The 25,815-nt window shown below is 38.9% G+C and overlaps 1 protein-coding gene across 9 annotated transcripts in view; it reads right to left on the reverse strand.

Moving 5' to 3' along the window:
- BTRC (beta-transducin repeat containing E3 ubiquitin protein ligase) overlaps positions 1-25,815 on the reverse strand; it is a 184,250-nt gene that overhangs the window by 21,106 nt on the left and 137,329 nt on the right. For all 9 annotated transcript variants that reach the window (XM_060034224.1, XM_060034221.1, XM_060034230.1 and 6 more), the window contains 2 exons: positions 7,480-7,711; positions 4,013-4,199 (listed from right to left, as the gene is read on the reverse strand). In XM_060034224.1, the coding sequence (XP_059890207.1) occupies positions 4,013-4,199; positions 7,480-7,711 (419 nt within the window). The remainder of the gene's footprint in view (positions 1-4,012; positions 4,200-7,479; positions 7,712-25,815) is intronic.

Here is a 25,815-nt window from a genome sequence, read left to right on the forward strand (position 1 = left end):
GCTGTTCTCATTGGCACTGTGCCTTGCAAAGTGGAGACAGGCAGAAATGCCTCTGAGTGTAATCCTGGCACCAGAGAAATCATGTTTTCTCTGGGCCAGTCATCCACTCCTCCCTCTATAGCTCCATTACAAAATAATTAATTGTTCAGTGTCTCTAGGAGCACTTCTCTCCTGCCCTCTTCCTATTATACACCTTGAAAATTAGTTGAGAAAATTTCCTATCAGGAAGGTAGCTGGCTCTGACTTCTGTGTTGATACAAAAAGGGTAATCTGCAACAGAGAAGCTAAAACAATAGTTTTTTTTTTTTTTAAAGGGACTAATAGGAACAAAAAACATGATATATCAACATAAAGAAAAGGGCAAACAAGACACATTATGAAATAATTTGGGCTTCAAGATACACTTCTCTGAACAATATTATTCTATAAACATATTGCAGGCAAACAGATTTTGAATGAAGAGGTTCTAATCTGGTTAATAGGGAATTTCTCTGGCGGTCCAGTGGTTAGGACCCGGCACTTCCACTGCTGGGGGCCCGAGTTCAACCCCTAGTGGGGGAACTAAGATCACGCAAGCTGCACAGCTCAGCAAAAAAAAAAAAAAAAAAATCTGGTCAATAATTACAATTTAATAGTTTCAACGTCAACATCCTTTAATGAGGTAAGAATCACTATATTCATTTGGCAGATGAAGAAATCAAATGTCAGGGAGGTTAAGCAACTTGCCCAAGGTCACACAGCTAGTGAGGAGACCTGGGATTTGAATCTAAGTCTGACTTCAGAGGCCACACTCTTAATTACTTTATATCTCTGGTGGGTTTTTTGGTTTGTTTTTTAAATTTTTACTTATTTATTTATTTTTGGCTGCATTGGGTCTTCGCTGCTGTGCGCGAGCTTTCTCTAGTTGCAGCGAGTGGGGGCTAACTCTTTGTTGCAGTGTGTGGGCTTCTCGTTGTGGTGGTTTCTCTAGTTGCAGAGCACAGGCTCTAGGCGTGCAGGCTTCAGTAGTTGTGGTACGTGGGCTCAGTAGTTGTGGCTTGCAGGCTTAGCTGCTCCACAGCATTGGGATCTTCCCGGACCAGGGCTTGAACCCACGACCCCTGCATTGGCAGGCGGATTCTTAACCACTGCGCCACCAGGGAAGCCCTAACTACTTTATTGTCTCTCAATGCCCACCATTTCTCAGAGATTCCTGTCCTCCTTTTTTTTTTTTTTTTTTTTTTTCCTGTCCTCCTTTTAATCTCTGGCAATCGTATACAGGCACCCCAGGATTTTCTTCATATGCAATGAAACTATACCATAAGGAAAAAGAAATCATACAAACCTCTGATCTCATTTTCTACCCCACTGTATTTATCACACCTTGCTAAAGTATATGAGTTTCTTTGAATCAAAGGTGCTACAAAAAAGGGTGGCTAAGTGTTGAAAACTGGTTTCTCAGTCTATATTTATTTTGTAAGTCAAAACCTTTTATGATGGAAGCTCTTTGACAACAGGGACCACTTCTATTGAAATGCCTAGTACTTCTGAGAGTGTGAGGACATGATAAATGCTAAATATTAAATTCAGAATGTTATCATAAAATGTGATCTGCTGATTAAGAAAATGGACTTTTCCCACGTGGTCTTTTATTATACTTTTAAGAGTTACCATTACTGAGCAGAGAGAATATTCAGTATTATTCAAGAGAGAAAATAAGAGTTCATGTCCTAGGGGCAGAGTGTCAAATTCATCTAGATATAAAATACAACAGTAGAGTAGAAATTAAACCCAAAGCTTTTTTAGAAAACTGTATTTATTTATTTTTGGTTGGAAGAAATGGAAGAAACTTTCAAAGACAGTATTTGGGGAAAGGTAGTATAACAGACTTTATTGACAAAGGAGGCTTGGTTAAGACAACCTGCAAGAAAAAAATGAAAAAGTGATCATAGATTAATTTTTTTTTTTAAGTGAGGAAGGACAACTAACACAGGAAGAAAGGCAACATGTAAAAATAAGCAGCCACAGAATGTGAAGGGGATACTGGAGGCGATCTTCATGGGGTGAACAAATATTTGAAATTTCATGGGTCTGTATCAAGCTGATAAATATGGCCAAAGACAAAGGAATACAGTCAGAACTCTGAAGGATCCTCAAAAGAGCAGGAATGGGTTTCTGTGGTTGAAGAGATAGAGGGAAAAGTGATAATTGGTGCTGAATCCTGAATTATTTCTCAGCTATACCTTCACACACCCTTTTAAAAGGCCAAAAAGCCGTCTGGTTCAATGATCTTACTTGGTTTTTTCTTCTGTGTAACTAACATAATAGATCTTTAGTGCCAACCCTAAACAAAACTGTGGAGCCTACATTTATCTTTGGCATTTTCACATGTATGTGTCAAGACCTGTCCATCTACTTCTTGTTCTCCCTGCCTTCAAAAAAAGAGACTTTGTAAAGTCTCAAGGTGTGATAAAGGCTTATTGTCATTTACAGTCCAAATGGGAACAAAGTACATTTTAACAGGGAACAAAACCTTTATAGCTATGGGAATAAGTCTCTACAACTGAAATTTCAGGTCAGGACTTATTTGGAGGGGAGTTTTTTTTCATTTTTTTTTTTCTTCCCCTGAGGGGTGGAGGAATATTCCTAGCTGCCCTAAAATTTTCCCATGTAAGCAACTGCCTCCTCTATTTCTAAGGCTCATCCTGGCATGCTTAGTAAAATGATGGACTTCGAATGCCATACAACTATATACTTTTTTTTATACAATATAAAGAGTTTATTTCCAAATTATGAAATAAGTTATGAAAGGTAAGATTTCTAGTTTTCTATATAGTGAAATAAATGAGAATAAAGAAAACATATTCGGGAAGGAGAAATAATAACTTTCACTTATGCAATTTTTACATAGCCCCAAACTGCCTGGCGTTTGCTTCCTAATTTAATTGAATTTGGGAGAAATTTTAAAGTCTTCCTAATAGCCAGAATGACAGAAATCTCTTGAAGCACTTGGTATAATGTTTAGAGGTCATTATGTTTATTATTCTTTAATGAATTTCAAAGATGCAAAAAAAGTAAGGGAGCTGACTATATTTTTATGAAAATTGCTAAGAAAAGCTGATCCTCCATTCTTAACTGTTCTGTATCTCTTTATGATCCACGGTAAACAATTCATAAAATTAATTGCTCAGGATATCACTGAGCATACATATGCCTGCTGGTGCATATCTCCCAACTAAAACATTTAATATGTCACCTTTATTTTATTTATGAAATATTCACACCCAACTTTCTTATAGTGACATTATAGAGACATCCTCCGAGAGAAAATTATATATAGAAGACATCTTCCAGAAGTTCTAATGAAATGGTACCATTACATTAAGAGAACAACAAAATTGGTGACTATCTCTTGGGCTGCTAACTATATAATGCCTTAAGGGATTCAGGATTAAGCAGTAAAATCTTGAGAAAATATAAGAGTCTTAAAAAGAAACAATGATTTATACTAAATTCCAATCTTCCCTCTTTCTGATGGCTTGAGTTCTTATTCTAGTTGGGCATAAAAATAATTTTGATTACAAAGGTGATAAAACACCACAGGCAAGGGCTGAAGGCAAGAAATCTGAAAAAGAAAATAATTATTTGTTCTGGATTATTTTAGGGGAAAGCTAGATCTGATGGCTTCTGTGTGATTCAAAGCCATCTACCTGCCTTATAAATTGCCCATCAGCCCTTTTTCAGGATACCAATCTCTGCCCAGAGAACAGAACGCTTCAAATAGAATGGCTGGCCAGTTTTTTTATGATTTTTTGCAAAGCAGTATTAACACATTATTATGTCACTTATGAGTGACTGGTCAGAAGAAAAACTGTCAAGTACACGAACAACTATTTAACATTTTTTGCTATAAAACAGCAAAATCACTGTATCAAAAGATAAGTGGTCTCATGGCTCCCAATAATACTGTATTCCAGAGACTGAAAGGCCAGGTCCTGAAGCTCTGTAACAGTAAGAACGTTAAAAGCCTCACCACCCTCTTCGTTCTGCCAGGCCTCTCCACAGAGAATCTGTCCTGACCATTCTCTCGATGAGCTTCTTCCATAACATGCCATCAGATGTCACTCGGTACCATTCCTTGCACACAAGTTCAGCAGCACATAGTGATTTGGCATCCAGGTATGACAGAATGTTCTCAGCGATGTGATCTAAACCCCGAGCTTTCGGTCGGGGGAGGAGGCAAAGAAAAAGAATATAGATAGTGGTGAATGATTTTTTACAAAAGGTCCTTTAAATCAGAACAGCATTTATTCTGCTATGAAGGCACATTACTGTCCCTAGTGTGGTCCAGTTTCTTTTTCAAACAGACTGGGGTAAAATGAGTGTCAATAATTTTTCTATAAGGTTACAGAAATGAACAGTATTTTCCATCTTCCTTTAGATAAGGAAGTGAAAACTAACAACCAGCAAACCCCCCAAGACATTAAAAATAAAAAGGATTCCAGGAAACAATTCACATCTATCTATATGGATTTCGGCACTAGGGGATGTTCTATGGATGGCATCTCAAACTCTGTGGTTCACACCCCCCACACCCCAATTCTCTATATTAGGTCCATTTCTCATTCTGTTTCTATTACTGCTGCAGTTCCTAAGCTGTTCAGTAAAAGAAATATCCTTTAAATGTACTGGGGGAGAGGCACTAAGTCAGAATGTTCTGGATTATAGAATTCTGGGCATGCAGAAAGGAGAGAAGAAGGAAATACAGATTGATATAGAAACATTCCAAGAGGAATGACCGAGAGGTATGTTTAAGTTCAAGTTTAATTCTAGATGTTTAAAAAATATATTCGAGAACAGTTGCTGCTATAAAGCCTAAATGACAGTTGGCCAAAAAAGGAAAAAAAAAATCCCAGACCAATAGATAACTTATAATTTCAGAGACTATTTTTGTAGGATATACAGAGAAGAACAGTGGAAGTAGATCTTGGACTGTGTTAACTGGGTGGGCTTCTCAATTACAATTCTCTACTACCCAAATCTGTACTGGGGCCTCAGAGGAACAAATCCTGTAAAATAGGATATCTGCACTAACTTTTGGCTGCTGTTCTAACTCACAAGTGAGACAAAAACATTCAAAGTTATTTCTCTTTACAGGTTACATATCAGAGGTTTGCTAAAGACTTAAATAGTGCAGAAAGATTCCTTCATACTCTGATTCCCTTAGGCACAAACTTAACAAACAGGAGAGAGAATACCACATTTCATTTTGTGTCTTTCCCCTGAATCATACAAAGACACATTTGGATGCCATTAGCAAAAATCCAAATGTGCTTAAACGTTATTTTAATTATAAAAATTGTATGGATATCAGTCACATTTTTCAGCAGATTTGGAAAAGAAAGCATTAAATGGATCTTGTTTGGCTGGCATCACATGTTCATATTTAAGCACAAGCAGATGGAGGCATTCATCACCTAATTCTTATTAAAGAAACATGACTATAAACCAATTAAAGATATAATAATTAGTTCATCATACAAAACACAGTAATGGCACAATTTCTGCATCTTTATGTTGAAACTTTCTACACCATCAGAAGTTCCCAAAATGCATTCCTGTTTTTAATGGCTGGCATGAAATTGCTCCTGATCTTTCACTATGTCCCTATAATAAGTCTTTGGAAGTAATTTCACCTAACACTCCAAACAAACCCATTACATTAATGGATTACAGGCATTTTTTGAAGTAGTCTGGTTTACTAAATGTAGCCAGATGGTGTAGGTTCATAAGTTAAAGCGGCCATAAAGCATTAGACTGATGATTTAGTGTCTTATGAAGTGGTCAGCAGATATACATCAGAGATTGTTATTAGGCAAAGGATATACAAGTCTAATCATCTCCTGTTCAATTCTTAGTGGTATATGCTTGAGATTGTAACATGTCTCAGTGATTGGGAAGAGTACAGTAATGAGGTACACACAGATTGTTCGCACAAAGAAAACTGTTTGCCTATGGCTAAAATAAAATCCAATGAGTGAAGAAGGGGCAGAAATCTATTCTACTTAACAAAAGATATAGGAACAAATTCAGCTTGAAAATGGTTATTTCTAAGATATAAATAGGCATTTCTTTTATTTTAAAGGGCAATTTAAATTCCAATTTTGGAAAAACAAATTTTTAAAAAGATATAATTGGCAAAGGTTAAGCAGAGTGGTAACATGCAGTTTGGGGGGAAGGTATAAGTTGGTATATTTTTCTTAGAGGATAGTTTGGCATATGTATTAGAAGCCTTAAAATATGTTCATAATTCATTAATATAGAAATCCCACTTCTGGTATTTTTTTCCCTAGGATGCCCAAAAGATGAATAAGAATGTCCACCACAACACAGTTTATAATGCAAAAAACATTTTAAACTACCTAAATGTTCAATAAAGCATTTAAATAATGTGTGCTTCAATCACCGTAAGTAATACAAATACTATAAAAAATTATTTTTTAAACGAACCAACACTTAGAAAAACACATTAAGAGAATACAGTAAGAAAAAAATGTTACAAACACTTATGAGGGAAATATACACACCTAGGAAAAATATTAATAGCATATTAGTAGTTCTCTCTGAATGGTAGGGTTCTGGTAAATTTTATTTTTATATTTTAAACTGTTTTGAATTTTCTAAATTTCCCATAAGTGCTATAATCAGGAAACAACTGAAAAAAAATAAAAACAAGATAAGCTATTTTAGAGATTCACTCACTTCTGTACTATTTTTCTTTTAAAATAAGCTATTAACACAGGTGAGAAACTTGTATTTTCCTGAGACAGCATTTCCCCCAAATACTGATGCCTACCTAGTATCCTAGATCACCATCAAGCATTCAGTGAAACAACCACAGCACTCTCCAAAGTATTTTAAGTCTGTGTGTGTATATGTGTGTCTGTACAAATATATATATATATTTAAAAATATATAGTTTATAATAGCTATTTAGTTCCTGAGCAGTGAGATTGTAAACCCTGGCATTTACATATTTAATATCACAACAAGGCTCCTGAGATACCCTTTCTAAAATATTCAATTAAAAATGTTTCTTATTCATTCCTATAATGTAAATATTCGGTTGATAAATTCACATAGAAATCCAAATTCAAATACATTAGTTAATATACCTTAAAACTAAGACACATTATAAAAGACACATCTCAAACCAGACAACACCTCAGAAAAGATTTTATTTAAACCTACGTGTGAGTAAAAATAGGGTGAATAGAGACAGGGAGAAGAGAGGGGAAAGAGGAGTCTATTATTTACAGAGTTTGATTTTTTGTATTTATATCCCAAGAAGGTACAATTTAAATGCTCAGTTTGTAAAAATCAAGCCAACAAAGATTTTTTTTTTAAATAGAGAGATAATAGAGTTGTAGATTTAGTATGATTACCATTGTAACATATCTTCCAGGCAAATTAATGGCTTACAAACATCTGTAGACATACCTGGCAGAGCAGTTATGAAATCCCTCTGCAACATAGGTTTAAGATACGAGTTTATGTGCCCATGTTGGTAATGACACATTTGGGATATAAGATGTTCCACAAATTCCACTTGATCGGACTCTGACCACTGCTCAAAATATTTGACACACAGTTCCTTTTCCTTCTCATAGCTTGCCGAGAGCTTCCGTTGCTTGGGCACAATCATACTGGAAGTGCCATTGGCAAGTTTTGTCTGTAGAAGAGGTGAATTGAAAGAAACATATAAGTACTGACAATAAGAGAAATTATATAATTTTCCAGTCTGGCATGCTATGTTATGTATGTCTATATGATGGAGCTCACTCTGTTACTCTATTAGTAATTGGATGTTTGCAAACAGCAGTTATATGGAAAAAGCCACAGAAATACCACAGCAAGTTGGTAAATCAGGAATACTGCTGGATGACAAGGTATCCATTTCCAAAAGTTCGTAGGAAAGCATTATTTGGAGATATATAGATGAAAAACGATGAAAGCATGTTATTACTAGCAAGCAAAAAAGCTAATTTGCTTTTTCTTGTATACACCAGTTACTGGGCATTTATACAATTACTTACTCACAACTTTTTTTTTTTTTTTTTTTTTTTTTTTGCGGTATGCGGGCCTCTCACCGCTGTGGCCTCTCCCGTCGCGGAGCACAGGCTCCAGACACGCAGGCCCAGCGGCCATGGCTCACGGGGCCAGCCACTCCGTGGCATGTGGGATCCTCCCAGAACGGGGCACGAACCCGCGTCCCCTGCATCGGCAGGCGGACTCCCAACCACTGCGCCACCAGGGAAGCCCACAGCTTATTTTTTAATAGTCAAGTAAGAAATCCTCCATGCAAAGAAAAGCCAATGAATAATTTGAGACCCTGGTACCTTTGGAGATAAAGCTTAAATAACATCAATGCTCAATATACCCTTTTCCTCCCCCCAACCACCCCAAAATCCTATCTCTGCTGTCATCTAAATTATATGCCATAGAGTCTTCTATATTAATTGATTCATTCAATAAATATTAATTGAGCATCTATATATAATGTGCCAAACACTGTCCTAGGTGCTAGGAATACAGCACTGAACAAAAATAATACAGTCTCTACCATCAGTAACTTACATTTTAGTAGGTACAGCAAGCTAAAAACATTACCATACAAACAGAAAATATAATGTAGATAGTATTTTGAAGAAAAATAAAGCAGGATAAAGGGATAGAAAAATTAATATATGCTATTGTGACGGGCAAAAATCTAAGATGGTCCCCCAAGAAATTCTTGACCCCTGGTGTACAAGCATCTCTCTCAGTTATTCAAACAAACATGTAGGTACTGCCGTGACTTAATTAATGTCCCAAATCAGGACCATGAGATAGGGAGATTACTCCAGTGGGTGTGATCTAATGACATGAGCCCTTTAAAAGCAGGGAGTTTTCTCCAATTGGTTGCAGAAGAGAAGGGGATCACCTGACTAGGAATTCAGTCATCCTTAGGAACTGAGAGCAGCTCCCAGCAGACAGCCAGTAAGGAAATGGGGACCTCAATCCTACAAAGGCAAGGAGCTGAATTTGCCAACAACAATAACAACAATGAGCTGAGAAGATGATTTTTCCCCAGATGAGAACTCAGCCCAGCCGACACCTTGATTTCAGCCTTGTGATACTTTGAGCAGAGGACCCAGTCATGCTATATCAGACTTCTGACCTAGACATCAGTGAGCTAATGAATGGGTGTTATATTAACTTGCTAAGTTTGTAGTAATTTGTTATGTAGCAATTAATAAACAACCTAACAATTATTTAAGTCTAAGGGGTCAGAGACAGTTTCCCTAAAGATATGACATTTGAACTGACACATGAAGAAAATGAGGAAACTAGACATTTTGTTACACGGGGGAAGAATGGTCCAGGCAATGGGCATTTTGAGAGCAAAGGTCCTGGGTGGTAGTCTAAATGGCATGTTCAAGGAACAACAGGAGGGCCCAGGGTGGCTAGAACCAAGTGAGCAAAGCAAGAAGAAATACAGTTGAAGAAGTAGTCCAAGCCAGATGATCCAGGTCATTTGGGTGGTAGTAGCTATCTCCAAAGATGGCCCCAAACAATTCCATCCCTTCCTGAACATGAATTCTGTTCCTCCCATCAAGAAGTAGTTTGTCCTAGCTTTTGAATCTGGTCTTTGACTAACAGAATGTGGAGAAAGTGACATTCTGGGACTTCTGAGTCCAGGCAACTTCTGCTTACTCCGTCTTAGAACCTTGAGCCACCATGTAAGAAATTCAGAGTACCCTGCTGGAGAGGGAAGTCTGGAGGATGAGAAGCTATGCAGAGAGAGGTCACATGGAGAAGCACATAGCCTGAGCATGACAATCTGAGACCTTATAAAGGATCACTGCTATGTGGAGAATAGGCTGCAGGGGACATGAATGGAAATTAGGAGACTAACTAACAGATTACTTCACAGTAGTCCATGGAAGAGACAACAATCTTTTGGACTAGTAAGGTAGCTACATGCGTGGTGAGAAATAATTGGGATTCAACATACACTTTGAAGGCAGAGCCAACTGAATTAGCTGATAGGCTGAATACGAGGTATGAGGGGGAAAAAGGAGACAATGACCATACTTAAGTCTGAAGCTGGGGAACACCAGGGTAAGATTCAGAAATTAACTGAACTTTTTGCTACTCTAAAAGTTGATTTTCTTTAGAGGATAACCACAACGTGGTAGGTACAACTAGGTACTTGTACTTTTTTTTTTGTTGGCTGCATCAGGTCTTAGTTGCGGCACACAGGATCTTTCGTTGCAGCGTGCAGGTTTCTCTCTAGTTGTGGAGCATGGGTTTCTCTCTAGTTGTGGCACGTGGGATCAGTAGTTGCAGCATGTGAGCTTAGTTGCCCCGTGGCATGTGGGATCTTAGTTCCCCAACCAGGGATTGAACCCGTGTGCCCTGCACTGTACTTTTCAAAGTAACTTGATGGATCTTTGGCATATTTGACTGAGGCAAACCCAGTGTGGCAAGGAGACCCATGCTACTGTGGAGTTCATACCTGCCTAGACATATTGAATGTGCCATAAAACTGTATCAGATTTGGATAATCAACTTCTGCTATTAAAGGCACAGACTTGCCTTAATTTCTAAAGGTTAACTCCTACCTGTAGGCCTCTTTACAAATGATTCCAGATACACAGCTGAAAGTATATTTCCAAGAATGGCATTAGCCATTCTTTTTATTTTTTAAAAAAAAATTTTATTTATTTTTGGCTGCGTTGGGTCTTCACTGTTGCGCACGGGCTTTTCTCTAGTTGTGGCGAGCGGGGGCTACTCTTTGTTGTGGTGCACTGGCTTCTCATTGTGGTGGCTTCTCTTGTTGCGGAACACAGGCTCTAGGTGCAAGGGCTTCAGTACTTGTGGCACGCGGGCTCAGTAGCTGTGGCTTGCGGGCTCTAGAGCGCAGGCTCGGCAGTTGCGGTGCACAGGCTTAGTTGCTCCGCGGCATGTGGGATCTTCCTGGACCAGGGATTGAACCATTGTCTCCTGCACTGGCGCACTGGCAGGCAGATTCTTAACCACTGCACCACCAGGGAAATCCCAAGCCATTCTATTGACATAGAAGGAGTGGACACCATAAACAGCAAACCTTGGTGTACACAGAGTTGGATGTTTTTTAGCATAAATGCCACGGTTGTCTATAAGACCAAAAATGATTAATAAGAACCTTGTTGGACACGGGCCTTGGGGGACTTCCGGACTGTTTTATGCAGGTTATTTGTTTGTATCTCAGAAAATGAAAACTTGTGAAATATGGAGTAAGATTTTGAGAGCTAATAAATAGGTGGGTTTAGAAGCTTGACCAAATGCCACTTCTGATCCCAACATCCAAAACCTCTCACTCCATCATCTCTTATATATTTGTCTTTTATCTTTTAAAAGGTGGAAACGGACTGGAGTTGGATGCCACCGGAGTACTGTATTCTGGCTAAAGACCAGAAACGCCAGTAACAGAAAACAATAATCAGCAAAGTAATGAAATTATTCTGTTTATACTTTAAATGAACCAGATGTTCTATAAAAATGGAATCAGTGGCTATCAGACCATTAACAGATAAAAATGCCTAAGGATTTCACATATTGATTATCCCACCGCAGGAGCTAAAGTTCAGTCAAGACTTTGTCATACTTTCAATGATCCAGTCGTAAATGGGACCTAAAACACTGTATATTAGAAATGAAGTATAACCTGAGAGTTCATGTGTTTGCCAACTGTCTGCTGGTACTACATTCTAGTCACCACCCCTCAAAACAGAGTATTTCCTTGTAGGTAGAAAGACATACACCTCAGATCCATCATCACTTTACATGAGTACTCTTAATCACTACACCATACCGCACTCTTTTAAGAGCGTTGGCCCTACAGTAGAAAGACCTGGTTTTAAATTTTAACTCCTCAATTTAGCAGCTGTGTGACATGGAATAAATAACTTGATTTTTTTTTTTGAGTCTCTGTTCCCCTTGTCTGTAAAATGGGGCTAATAATAGAATCTATTATATTGGGTTTTTGTGAAGATCAAATAAAATAATCTAAGAAAAGCCATGCTTAATTGGTTCACCACCTGGCATACAGTAAAGTGCTCAGTAAATCAACAGTCAATGAATTTATGACACTGCTGGAGCTAGGCCTTCTCTCTCTCTTTAAATATATCCTTCATTCTCATTATGTAATATATTTTTTCTATTTTAATTTTCATTGAAGTATAATATACGTAGAAGTACATAATCTTTTTTTTTTTTTTTTTTTTTTTTGCCTCTCGGACCAGGGCACGAACCCGTGTCCCCTGCATCGGCAGGCGTACTCACAACCACTGCGCCACCAGGGAAGCCCTCTTTGCTAGTATTTTGTTGAGGATTTTTGCATCTGTGTTCGTCAGTGATATTGGCCTGTAGTTTTCTTTCTTTGTGACATGTTTGTCTGGTTTTGGTATCAGGGTGATGGTGGCCTCGTAGAATGAGTTTGGGAGTGTTCCTCACTCTGCTATATTTTGGAAGAGTTTGAGAAGGATAGGTGTTAGCTCTTCTCTAAATGTTTGATAGAATTTGCCCGTGAAGCCATCTGGTCCTGGGCTTTTGTTTGTTGGAAGATTTTTAATCACAGTCTCAATTTCAGGTCTTGTGATTGGTCTGTTTATATTTTCTATTTTTTCCTGGTTCAGTCTCGGAAGGTTGTGCTTTTCTAAGAATTTGTCCAGTTCCTCCACGTTGTCCATTTTATTGGCATATAGTTGCTTGTAGTAATCTCTCATGATACTTTGTATTTCTGCAGTGTCAGTTGTTACTTCTCCTTTTTCATTTCTAATTCTATTGATTTGAGTCTTCTCCCTTTTTTTCTTGATGAGTCTGGCTAATGGCTTATCAATTCTGTTTATCTTCTCAAAGAACCAGCTTTTAGTTTTATTGATATTTGCTATTGTTCCCTTCATTTCTTTTTCATCTATTTCTGATCTGATCTTTATGATTTCTTTCCTTCTCCTAACTTGGGGTTTTTTTTGTTCTTCTTTCTCCAATTGCTTTAGGTGTAAGGTTAGGTTGTTTATTTGAGATGTTTCTTGTTTCTTGAGGTAGGATTGCATTGCTATAAACTTCCCTCTTAGAAATGCTTTTGCTGCATCACATAGGTTTTGGGTCGTCGTGTTTTCATTGTCATTTGTTTCTAGGCATTTTTTGATTTCCTCTTTGATTTCTTCAGTGATCTCTTGATTATTTAGTAGTGTATTGTTTAGCCTCCATGTGTTTGTATCTTTTACAGATTTTTTTCTTGTAATTGATATCTAGTCTCATAGCACTGAGGTCGGAAAAGATACTTGATACAATTTCAATTTTCTTAAATTTACCAAGGCTTGATTTGTGACCCAAGATATGATCTATCCTGGAGAATGTTCCATGAGCACTTGAGAAGAAAGTGTAATCTGTTGTTTTTGGATGGAATGTCCTATAAACATCAATTAAGTCCATCTTGTTTAATGTATCATTTAAAGGTTGTGTTTCCTTATTTATTTTCATTTTGGAGGATCTGTCCATTGGTGAAAGTGGGGTGTTAATGTCCCCTACTATGACTGTGTTACTGTCGATTTCCCTTTTTATGGCGGTTAGCATCTGCCTTATGTATTGAGGTGCTCCTATGTTGGGTGCATAAATACTTACAATTGTTATATCTTTTTCTTGGATTGATCCCTTGATCATTATGCAGTGTTCTTCTTTGTCTCCTGTAATAGTCTTTATTTTAAAATCTGTTTTGTCTGATATGAGAATTGTTACTCCATCTTTCTTTTGATTTCCATTTACATGGAATATCGTTTTCCATCCCCTCACTTTCACTCTGTATGTGTGCCTAGGTCTGAAGTGGGTGTCTTGTAGACAGCATATATACGGCTCTTGTTTTTGTATCCATTCAGCCAGTCCACGTCTTCTGGTTGGAGCATTTAATCCATTTACATTTAAGGTAGTTATCGATATGTATGTTGCTATTACCATTTTCCTTGTTTTGGGTTTGTTATTGTAGGTCTTTTCCTTCTCTTGTGTTTCCTGACTAGAGAAGTTCCTTTAGCATTTGTTGTAAAGCTGGTTTGGTGGTGCTGAATTCTCTTAGCTTTTGCTTGTCTGTAAAGGTTTTAATTTCTCCGTCGAATCTGAATGAGAGCCTTGCTGGGTAGAGTAATCTTGGTTGTAGGTTTTTCCCTTTCATCACTTTAAATATGTCCTGCCACTCCCTTTTGGCTTGCAGAGTTTCTGCTAAAGATCAGCTGTTAACCTTATGGGGATTCCCTTGTATGTTATTTGTTGTTTTTCCCTTGCTGCTTTTAAGATTTTTTCTTTGTATTTAATTTTTGATAGTTTGATTAATATGTGTCTTGGCATGTTTCTCCTTGGATTTATCCTGTATGGGACTCTCTGCGCTTCCTGGACTTGATTATTTCCTTTCCCATATTAGGGAAGTTTTCAACTATAATCTCTTCAAATATTTTCTCATTCCCTTTTTCTCTTCTTCTTCTGGGACCCCTATAATTCGAATGTTGGTGCATTTAATGTTGTCCCAGAGGTCTCTGAGACTGTCCTCAGTTCTTTTCATTCTTTTTTCTTTATTCTGCTCTGTGGTAGTTATTTCCACTATTTTATCTTCTAGGTCACTTATCCGTTCTTCTGCCTCAGTTATTCTGCTATTGATTTCTTCTAAAGAATTTTTAATTTCATTTATTGTGTTGTTCATCTGTGTTTGTTTGCTCTTTAGTTCTTCTAGGTCCTTGTTAAACGTTTCTTATATTTTCTCCATTCTATTTCCAAGATTTTGGATCATCTTTACTATCATTACTCTGAATTCTTTTTCAGGTAGACTGCCTATTTCCTCTTCATCTGTTTGGTCTGGTGGGTTTTTACCTTGCTCCTTCATCTGCTGTGTGTTCCTCTGTCTTCTCTTTTTGCTTAACTTACTGTGTTTGGGGTCTCCTTTTCGCTGGCTGCAGGTTTGTAGTTCCCCTTGTTTTTGGTGCCTGCCCCCAGTGGCTAAGGTTGGTTCAGTGGGTTGTGTAGGCTTCCTGGTGGAGGGGACTAGTGCCTCTGTTCTGGTGGATGAGGCTGGATCTTGTCTTTCTGGTGGGCAGGACCACCTCTGGTGGTGTGTTTTGGGGTGTCTGTGACCTTATTATGATTTTAGGCAGCCTCTCTGCTAATGGGTGGGGTTGTGTTCCTGTCTTGCTAGTTGTTTGGCATGGGGTGTCCAGCACTGTAGCTTGCTGATCATTGAGCGGAGCTGGGTCTTAGCGTTGAGATGGAGATCTCTGGGAGAGCTTTCGCCGTTTGATATTACATGGAGCCGGGAGGTCTCTGGTGGACCAATGTCCTGAACTCGGCTCTCCCAACTCAGAGGCACAGACCTAACACCTGGCTGGAGCACCAAGACCCTGTCAGCCATACAGCTCAGAAGAAAAGGGAGAAAAAAAGAAAGAAAGAAAAAATAAAGTAAAATAAAATAAAGTTATTAAAAAAATAATTATTAAAAATAAAAAGTAATAAGAAAAGAAAGAAGAGAGCAACCAAACCAAAAAACAAATCCACCAACGAAAACCAGCACTAAAAACTGTACTAAAAAAACCCAAACAAACAAACAAAAAAAACGGACAGACAGAACCCTAGGACAAATGGTAAAAGCAAAGCTATACAGACAAAATCACACAAAGAAGCATACACATACACAGTAACAAAAAGAGAAAAAGGAAGAAAAAATATATATCTTTTGGGAAGGCTGAGGTCTTCTGCCAGGGTTCAATAGGTGTTCTGTAGGAGTTGTTCCACATGTAGATGTATTTCTAATGTATTTGTGGGGAGGAAGGTGATCTCTACGTCTTACTCCTCCGCCATCTTGAAGGTCTCTTTATTTCATTTTTTAAAATACGTATTTTTTAAAAAACTGCCTATACAATTTACAGTAGCATTAAAAAATGTAATACTTAGGAATAAGTTTAACAACATATGTGTAACACCTGAAAACTACAAAACATTGCTGAGGGAAAACTTAAAATACTTAAATAAATGGAGAAATATATGTTCACAAATTAGACTCAATATTGTTAAGATGTTCATTCTTTCCAGTTTATCTACACCGTCAATGCAATATCAATCAATCTAGCAAGCAAACTGACAAACTGATTCTAAAATTTAGACAGAAGTGCAAAAGACCTAAACTTTAGCTGAGACAATCTTGAAAAATAAAAACAAAGATGGACTCACACTAATGAATTTCAAGACTTACAATAAAGTAATAGTAATTGGGCTTCCCTGGTGGTGCAGTGGTTAGGAATCTACCTGCCAATGCAGGGGACACGGGTTTGAGCCCTGGGCTGGGAAGCTCCCACGTGCCTCAGAGCAACCAAGCCCATGCACCACAACTACTGAGCCTGTGCTCTACAGCCCGCGAGTTACAATGACTGAGCCCATGTGCCTGTGTTCCACAGCAAGAGAGGCCATGGCAATAAGAGGCCTGCGCACTGCAGTGAAGAGTAGCCCCTGCTTGCCGCAACTAGAGAAAGCCTGTGTGCAGCAATGAAGACCCAACACAGCTAAAAATAAATAAATACATTTATTTAAAAAAAAAAAAAGAATCACACCCTTAAACTACAGCATGTGGTAACTTGATGGATGGAACTCTGTAGTATAGTCTATAAAAAAAAAAGTAATAGTAATCAAGATAGCATGGCTCTGGTGTAAGGACAAACATGTAGATCAATGGAACAGAATAGCAAATTCACAAACAATTTCACATATACAGCCAGTTGAGTTTTGAGAAAGGTGCCAAGATAATTCAATAGGTAAAGGATAGTGTTTTTCAACAAATTATGCTGAAATAACTGGATATCCATATAGAAAAAATGAACCTTGTTCTCTAGTTTAGATCTTATTAAAAAATTAGGGGCGGGCCTCCCTGGTGGCGCAGTGGTTGAGAGTCCGCCGGCCAATGCAGGGGACACGGGTTTGTGCCCCGGTCCGGGAGGATCCCACATGCCGCGGAGTGGCTGGGCCCATAAGCCATGGCCGCTGAGCCTGCACATCCGGAGCCTGTGAGCCACAACTACTGAGCCCGTGCACGTAGAGCCCTACTCCAGAACAAGAGAAGCCACTGCAATGAGAAGCCTGCACACTGCAACGAAGAGTAGCTCCCACTTGATGCAACTAGAGAAAGCCCATGCACAGCAACGATGACCCAACACAGCCAATAAATAAATAAATTTTAAAAATCTAAAAAAAAAAGTTAACATAAGTGGATGCTGGACTTATCCATAGGAGCTGAACTTCTAGAAGAAAACAAAACTTCTAGGAGAAAACAGAAAATCTTGGTGTTACTGGGCTAGGCAAACATTTCACAGATAAGGCATAAAAGAACAAGAAAGAACGAACATATATTTTTTAAAAACTCTTAGAACTCGATAAGAAAAGAAAACAAGTAACCCTATTTTGTTTTGTTTTGTTTTTTGAAAGGGCAAAAGACCTGAACAGACACTTTACAAAAAAGGATCCATATACGGGATGACCAATAAACACATGAAAAGATGTTCAATATCATGAGTCACTTGGGAGATGCAAGTTAAAATCACAAGACACGACTACACAGTTATTAAAATGGCTAAAATTAAAAAGACTGACCATACTAGGTAGTGGCAACAACGATGAGCAACTGGGTCTTCCATACATTGCTGCCAGTAATGTTTAATAGCACAACCATTTTACAAAACAGGCTGACAGTTTCTTACGAAGTTATATATCTATTTACCATGTGACCCAGGAATTTCACTCCTAGGTGTTTACCCCTTCCCAATGGAAAAAAAAAATTTCCACACAAAAACTTGTACATGAATGTTCATAGCTGCTTCATAATAGTCCCAAACTGAAAGAATCCTAATGCCCATCAAGAGTTTAACTGATAAACAAATTGTGATATATCTGTACAAAGGAATAGTACTCAGCAATAAAAGAACAAACTACAGATACACAAAATGACAAGGATGAACCTCAAAAACATGCTGAATGAAAGAAGCCAGGCACAAAAAGAATATATTACTTTATGATTCTACTTATATAAAACTCTAGGAATAACAAACCTAATTTATAGTGATAAAAACAGAACAGTGGTTGCCTGGGGCTGGATATGGGGATGGGACTGACTGGGTAAGGGCACCAGTGAAGTTTTGGGGGTAATGAAAATGCTCTATATGTTGACTGTTACACAGGTATATACATTTGCCAAAATTCATCGAAGTGGATACTTAAAATGGGTGTATTTTATTGTATGTAAATTATATCTTAATAAAATAGATTTTAAGAACTTCTAAGGATAGCATATTCCTAAGGATAAATACCACCGTAATATTAATTTCATTCATAACTAAGATATTATATTTGTAAAGAACTCTGGAGATAAAGGTCTTTGTTATCAAGCCTCTTCCCTCTATCCTTCTCCCTTACGGATTTTCTACTAATGTCTAAAGTAAATGCAGCAAAATTTCAATTTGGGAATCTCAGAAAATCCACAGGGGTACAGTGAAAAAGTTCAAGTATTAAAAAATCAAAAGGTTGTATATTAGAGTGTATGGAAGTGACGGTAATGGTTACTTGTGGCAGTAGAATTGATTTGGCTTTCCCAGCAAAAGCCTGATGACTCAACCACTACTGTTCAAATGTCTAGGAAAGCTGACAAACAACCTCAGTTTAATGGTAACACTAACTTTCTGCCACCCCTGCACATCTCCTGTTCTGCTTTTCTGTTTACAATGAACAGTTATCTCCAAAAGAAAGAAAGAAAGAAGCCGTCAGGTGACAAACACACAAAATGAAAGGACTTAAGTATTTATATGACTGTCCTCAGCTTAGTCCTCAAAGGCCAAGGGCTAACATTTCCCTCCCTGAAAATATATTAAAGCATCACTTTCAAAATTACCATGAATTTCTCTGAAGCTGCTGCCTGGGCCAGGAGGGAAAAATATATACTTGCAGACACCAACTAGCCTAACCACCACCACGGCAATGTTAAGTGTGCTGACTTTGCTAACGGTACTGTGTGCAGGCTGGAAGATACAGCATGGACTGGCTGAACTTGATAGTAAGATGACAGATGTTTCTAGTTTGCATGTAAACCCTGCGTTAATCACAAGGAAGGGTAAGTTAAGTAGAGAAAGGAAAATGTTCCAGATATAGGACAACATTTGGAATTGGGGGTGCAAGGACTAGATACAGAGAATAATATTGATGACTAGAGAGATGCAAATGATATTTAAGAATTCTGTTTGGCCTTAAGAAGGACTCTGAGGAAAGACTCTGGCATTGAAACCCATGGGGGGTGGGGGGGAAAGTGATATAATGATTACGATGATGAATGAATGTAAGAATAAAATGGGTAAAAGTTGTACTCGGGATAAGGCTGCAGCCTAAGAGGGATAGGACGAGAATTCTGACTAAGGCTGGAACTTCAGTGTTATCAATCAACCAACAACCATTTTTTTTAAAAAAATAGAAAATGTTTAAATTTTATTACTTTACACTTAAAACAAAGTACAGAATGCCGTAAATAACAGGGAAGAAAAAGATAAAATTACAAACCACTCAAACACAAAGACTGAGGAAAGAAAGTAAATTTCGGGTTGGGGTAGCAGGTTGATGGTGTAGATCAGGAGCTGACAATGGTGGTGGTGAAGAGCCTCATTTGCCCGCGGGGGCGGGTGGGGATTTCCTGCAGGAGCTAGTGCAGGTTCTCCCTGGAGGGGTGGTGAATTTTGACCTGGCTCTGGGTCTCCTGCAGGAGCAGCGGCGGGTTCTCCCTGCCCAGGTGGTGAATCATCATCTGGGGCTGGGTCTCCTGCTGGAGCTTCAGACTCTGCCACGGTGGACTCCAGGTCCTACAGCTGACTCAAGGGAAGGTTGACACGGTGCTCCATGTTGGAGCCGGATGTGCTAATAAGCTCCCTGTGAGCCCAGGACAGGATCCTGGGGAGTAGCCTGGGTGGTGTTCGAGGCCAAGGCCTTTCCTGTTCACCTCTGGGCCCTGGTTCTGATGAACCCTCAGTGGCCACACTCACCGGGAGCCTGCACTGGCCCTCCCTGGCAGTGTGGTGCACTGGCCCCTCACTTGGGCAGATGAATTGGATGTCCCCATCAAGCAGCTCCTCGCCAGTCTCTGGGGTGGGGCTCTGCAATGACAGTGACCAGCAGCTGGCCTGGCCCGGAGGTATCAGAGCCCTGCCTGGCCAGTATCTTATCACTGCTTCTTCTGCCCATTTGACCTTCTGCTCCCAGATCAGGCACAGACCTGTGTCTGCTCCGATATGCACTTAGGAGAAAGGATATACATCTAGAGGGCTTGTGATAAACCTCAGGTAGAAGGGCACTGCCTGGGCTCTCTACATCCAGCCCAGCCAGCTTTGACCTGGGGTGTGGACATAATTGGCCCATCAGACTTCTAACCCCTCATCAGCCTGCTCTTGCTTGAGGAAGACCGATCCCACATAAACCCCCACCTTCACACATACAGGGAGGGGACACAGGGCTACCGGGGTGGGATCAGAGTGATGTCTTGGCCTGAGCTGGCCTGCCCTGGGCCTCCCTGTGTTACTTTTTTTTTTTTTTTTTTTTATTGGGTTATAGTTGATTTACAATGCTGTGTTAGTTTCAGGTGTACAGCAAAGTGAATCTGTTATACATATATCCACTCTTTTTTTAGATTCTTTCCCCATATAGGCCATTACAGAGTATTGAGTAGAGTTCCCTGTGCTATACAGTAGGTCCTTATTAGTTGTCTATTTTATATATAGTAGTATGTATGTGTCAATCCCGATCTCCCAATTTATCCCTCCTCCCTTACCCGTGGTAACCATAATTTTAACAACCATTTACTGAGTGACTAGTCTGTGCTAGGCATTCTTCTAGGTGCTAGGGAAACTGGTGAACAGGTAGACAAAGTTTCTTTCTCTGGTGAGGAGTAGAGGGAGAATATGTAATAAATATTTTAATCTCAGAAACCAGTAAGTATTGTGAAGAAAACAAAATAAGGTAACAAAAAACAGGAAGTGAATAGTACAACCTACTCTAACCGAGGTGGTTACGAAATGACGCTGAAGCAGGTAACATTTGAGCTGAGATCTGAAAGATGAGAGTCAAGCCTTGTGAAGATCTGGGGGAAAAGCCTCCCAGACAGAAGGAAGAACAAGTCAAAGGTATATTCAAGTGAAAGAAAGAAAGGTGACTGGTATGGGTGGGGCAAAATGAATGAGGGGGAAAGTGGTGGGAAACGAGGTTAGTAAGGTGACGCAGGGCCAGATCACGTAAGGCCTTCCAGGTCACAGTAAGAAGTCTGGATTTCTTGTTAAGTGTAAAGGAGAGCCCCTGGAGGTTTAGAGATAGTTAAATATGGCATCATCTAATTTATGCTTTAGAAATACTTATACTAGGTACCACACAGAGAAAGGGGAGTGGGGGGCATCTGGGGCAGTGGGGAGGGGATAACAAGGGCTAGTTGAAAGAGCAGAGGAAGGAAGACCAATTAGAGCTGATAAAATAATCCAGGCAAGAAGTGATCATGGCTAAGGTTAGAAGAGGTAGATTAGGAAGTGCTTAGAAGAAAGGTATTTTACCCTCACAGGAGAGGAAGGAGGAGAAAAGCCCTGTTGAGAATTATAAATCTAGGTTATAATACACATTTATTTCAGTATAGTGATTTACTTCTTCAGTAGGGCTGATCCTTCAAATATTTAATCTGGTACATTAACCTGGATAGGGATAAAACCAGGGTTCTTGCTCCTTGTGGCCAGGAGAAACAAGGTAAAACATTCAAGATTTTTGCATGGGAAAGAGGAGGAGTTTTTAGGTCTATACTATTCTCTATTGGTTATTGCCAGGCTTCAGCTAAATAAGAATACAAAAACTTTGATTTCAAAGCGTTTTCCTACTGTTTTCCCTTGATTTCTTTGTAAAAATATCTCTTAAAAAAAAAAGTCAACATTGTCTTCGTTAAATTAAGAGGAAATGATATTGTCTACATTTTGATTAGGACTGAAAGAAATAAGTAAGCACACCTAAGGATGGAGATGGTGATAGCAGGGAGATCCAGAACAGCTCTAGAACTTACAAAGAACTAGGGTAGAAAAGAAAAAGGGACCCAGAACGTTCAATAGAGTCCACTGGCACTTAAGCATCTTTTAACAAGTGAGTTTCAAGAGAAACTGAAAGAATCTGGCCATAAATTGAACATGCAGAGTAAAAGGTAATGAATGCTCAAAAGTGGAACCATAACTTTGAACATTTCCAGTTTTCCGTTTTAAAAAAATCTCTATAACTTTCAGTGACCAAAGAAGTAGTCCCTTATCTTTGGGGGAGCGCCTCAGGTAAGAGTGCAAATGAAAAGAAAATGGTGGCTGCATGTATAGAACAGGACAAACATTTCAACAGGAGTAAGCATCACATTTCTCAGTGGGATTATTGTATTAAAATTTTAACAGCTTCTACTAAATATGATTATATATTAGGTGAACTCATAAATATGTCAGATCTGATTAGTGAACGTGGAAGACAGGAAGGGGCAGACTTGTCAGCAGAAGGAAAGTTCACATTATGAATTTGACTGGTTTCTAATAACCAACAAGAAAAAGCTTGCAATCACTCCAATTCTTTTAAATAAAACTTACCAGGAAATGAACTCACAAATGCCCGGGTATAAATGATTATTTAAAGACTGGACACTTGGCAATCTTTTTTTCTATTTACTAATTATAGGAAAAACCATATAAAAAAATTCACCAAAATCACAACAAAGCCATTTTTATTACTTCTGGATTTTTGAGGGATAGGATAGTCACTTAACATATTTAGGTTTCAAATGGGGGCTCTTGTTTCTGTAGTGGGTTCCCTCATGCAATTTCATAGCTTCCAGGGTGATAGGTTCTTTTGTTCTAAACCAAGAAGCTCACAGCAGTTTAATTTACTGCTGCATTATGATAGCTACTAACCACGCACACCTCCAAGGCTGGTAAACGCACTGATGTAGACAGTGCCACCTTAAAAGGATTTTTGGATGGGTCTTAGTGATGGGGGGAAAAAAAAGGACATAATGTTTAATTATAAGAAATGATTGAAATAGGCACAGACATACCCCGGGTGCCTCTGCACTGCAGCAAGCTCTAAACTTGTTATCGTTAATGGTTTAAATTTCACTGTGCTAATCATTTCAGGACACAAGCCTTTCTTGATAATCTAATGAATTATTCCAACATCCTTCAGCAAAAAAAAAAAAAAATCCTCCATGACAGCACTAATTACAAGACGTTTTCCCAGTGCTTATGTAAAATATGACAGAGCAGCAGCTTAGGGAATTGCAGAAAACTGCTTCTAATTTCCACTGAGAAACTGACAAACATCTCTCTTTCATCTCTCCCAGCTCTCAAGTAAGATTTAACTTTCTCATTTAGTTAATTACCGAGTGAGGATCATCATTTCCCCGGATCGGAGCGGCATAGAGCCTTTATCGTGTTAACTTGTGAACTTGATCGATGGCTGCTGCTAAAACTTAATAACTTCACCCCCTGGCAAATTGTAAGATAAATATAATAGGAGAAACTCTGACAGTAAAAACCTGCCAGAAATGAGCGCTGTGTTTATGTTTCTTTGCAGGCAGCAAAAAAACAACCGACAGCTTATTACTGGTTGCGTGTTACTTATATTTAAAAGACTCCAGGCAGTTAACTTTCTACATACTGTTAAGACTTTGCTCACAAGATGGGGAAAAATGAGGAAAAGCACCAGTGATGCAGACTTGGGGAAATGAGGGAAGAAGGAAAAAAAAACAGGGAGAAGAGCAAAGCAAGGGAATATATTGTGTAAAATCTTTCAAAATGTCATGTTTATCATATAAAATGTCCAACCAGCACAAACAGGCATAAGATCCTTAAAAAAAATAATAATTCTGGACTTCTAAGACATGGTATGAACTATACCTAGGAGCAAAGCAAGAGAATTTCACTCACTCAAATTTTTTCAACGACTGTAAGTCCATGCCTGCAGAATCCAATTAACTGCAGAATTCCTAGATCTCTTTTCAAAAACCCCTGCAGCTAGAAAATCATTTACTAACTACACCATTTAACCCTTTCTGAAACAAGTACACTATAGCTAGGAAATGCATAACTTTGTGTAGAACGTTTCATCTAGTCTTACATTCACCTTCCACACCTAAGCTAGCCAACTGCGAAGGAAACAGTCTGGAATTTTTTTCTTTTGGTCAAACTTGAATCTGAACTTGGAATTTTAACGTTTAACTGCAAGCGAATTGGTACCATGGCCTAGTACAGTATGAATTTTAAGCCTTTTATAACCAACGGTAGCAAAGACAATAGACAAGGTATAACAAATAATAGAATGGCTGCTCACCAGTGTCGGTCCCCTCTATCCCCCAAAACAAAACTAATCTCTATATAAACTGCTAAGTCTGTTAAACTGACCACCCTCATAGTATAGTAATATTACAAACAACAAAATATGAACTAAATTTTGGGAAAGGTAGAGGAAGGCAGAAAAGGTCTTGTAGGACTTAGAGTTTAAGCCTAACTTGTGAGACTGTTTTTAACATCCATTATCTGCTATGTTTGCGCCAACAGCTGAAGGCTTCCTGTTGCAATCAAGGGGCCACCATTTTGAAAGTTGAAAGGATGTGGAAAACTGAATAGCAAAATGGCAAATCAGGGGCTTCCCTGGTGGCACAGTGGTTGAGAGTCTGCCTGCCAATGCAGGGGACATGGGTTCGTGCCCTGGTCTGTGAAGATCCCACATGCCGCGGTGCGACTGGGCCCATGAGCCATGTCCACTGAGCCTGTGCGTCCGGACTCTGTGCTCCGCAAGGGGAGAGGCCACAACAGTGAGAGGCCCGCGTACCGCAAAAAACAAACAAAAAAAAAATGGCAAATCAAGTTCATATTCACTAGAGGATCAAATTTGATTCCTCATTTTTTTTGGTTTTCTTTCTTTAAATCAGGATTATTGGGGTCAAGCAAAGAAAGATCAATTGATTTTTTAAAAAAACAGCATTTATAATAGACAAACTTTAGAAAATATGAAAAATACAGAAACACAAAGAACATAAAAATTGCCCATAATTTCCACCATCAACAAATAAACAGTGTTCACATTTTGGTGGCTATATATCTTTCTGGTCTAAAAAAAAATTATTAGTCAATTATTTGATATGTGGGAGAGTGTTTCTGTGTCATCTAGAGAATTCTTTGTCTATAACATCAAATTAATCAGAGCAGGCAAAATTTATCTCCTTTGCTGAACACCTCAGAGAAGTCAAGATCTGATCCTATAGGATATAGAATTATAAGTGATTGTGAGTGTGGAAAGGAGGGGAGAGGAGAGGAGGAAGACGCAGAGAGAGGAGGGAAGGAGTGAGGAGGAGGGAGAAGGAAGGGGAAGAGCGGGAAGAAAGGGAAGGGAGGCAGGGAGAAAGGAGAGAGCAAGGAGGAGAGGAGAGGTGAGAAGGGAGAGGAATGAAAGTGACTGAAGATGGGGAACAGGAGAGAGTGGGTAGGAGAGAGACGGGAAAAAGATGGGAAGGATAGCATGGATAGGAAGAAATGGCAAAGGGAAAAGAGATGAGGGGCAAGGAAATAGATGGAGGGAGATATGGAGGGAGAGAGTAGGGATGAGGTGGAGAGAGATGAGAGGGAAAGGAATAAATATAACCAAATGCAAAAGGGACATAACATTACCAAGCTCACCTACCCCAAGAAAAGCAATATGCCT

This window comes from Delphinus delphis, chromosome 16 (genome assembly GCF_949987515.2).
Source record: "Delphinus delphis chromosome 16, mDelDel1.2, whole genome shotgun sequence".
Lineage (NCBI taxonomy): Eukaryota > Metazoa > Chordata > Mammalia > Artiodactyla > Delphinidae > Delphinus > Delphinus delphis.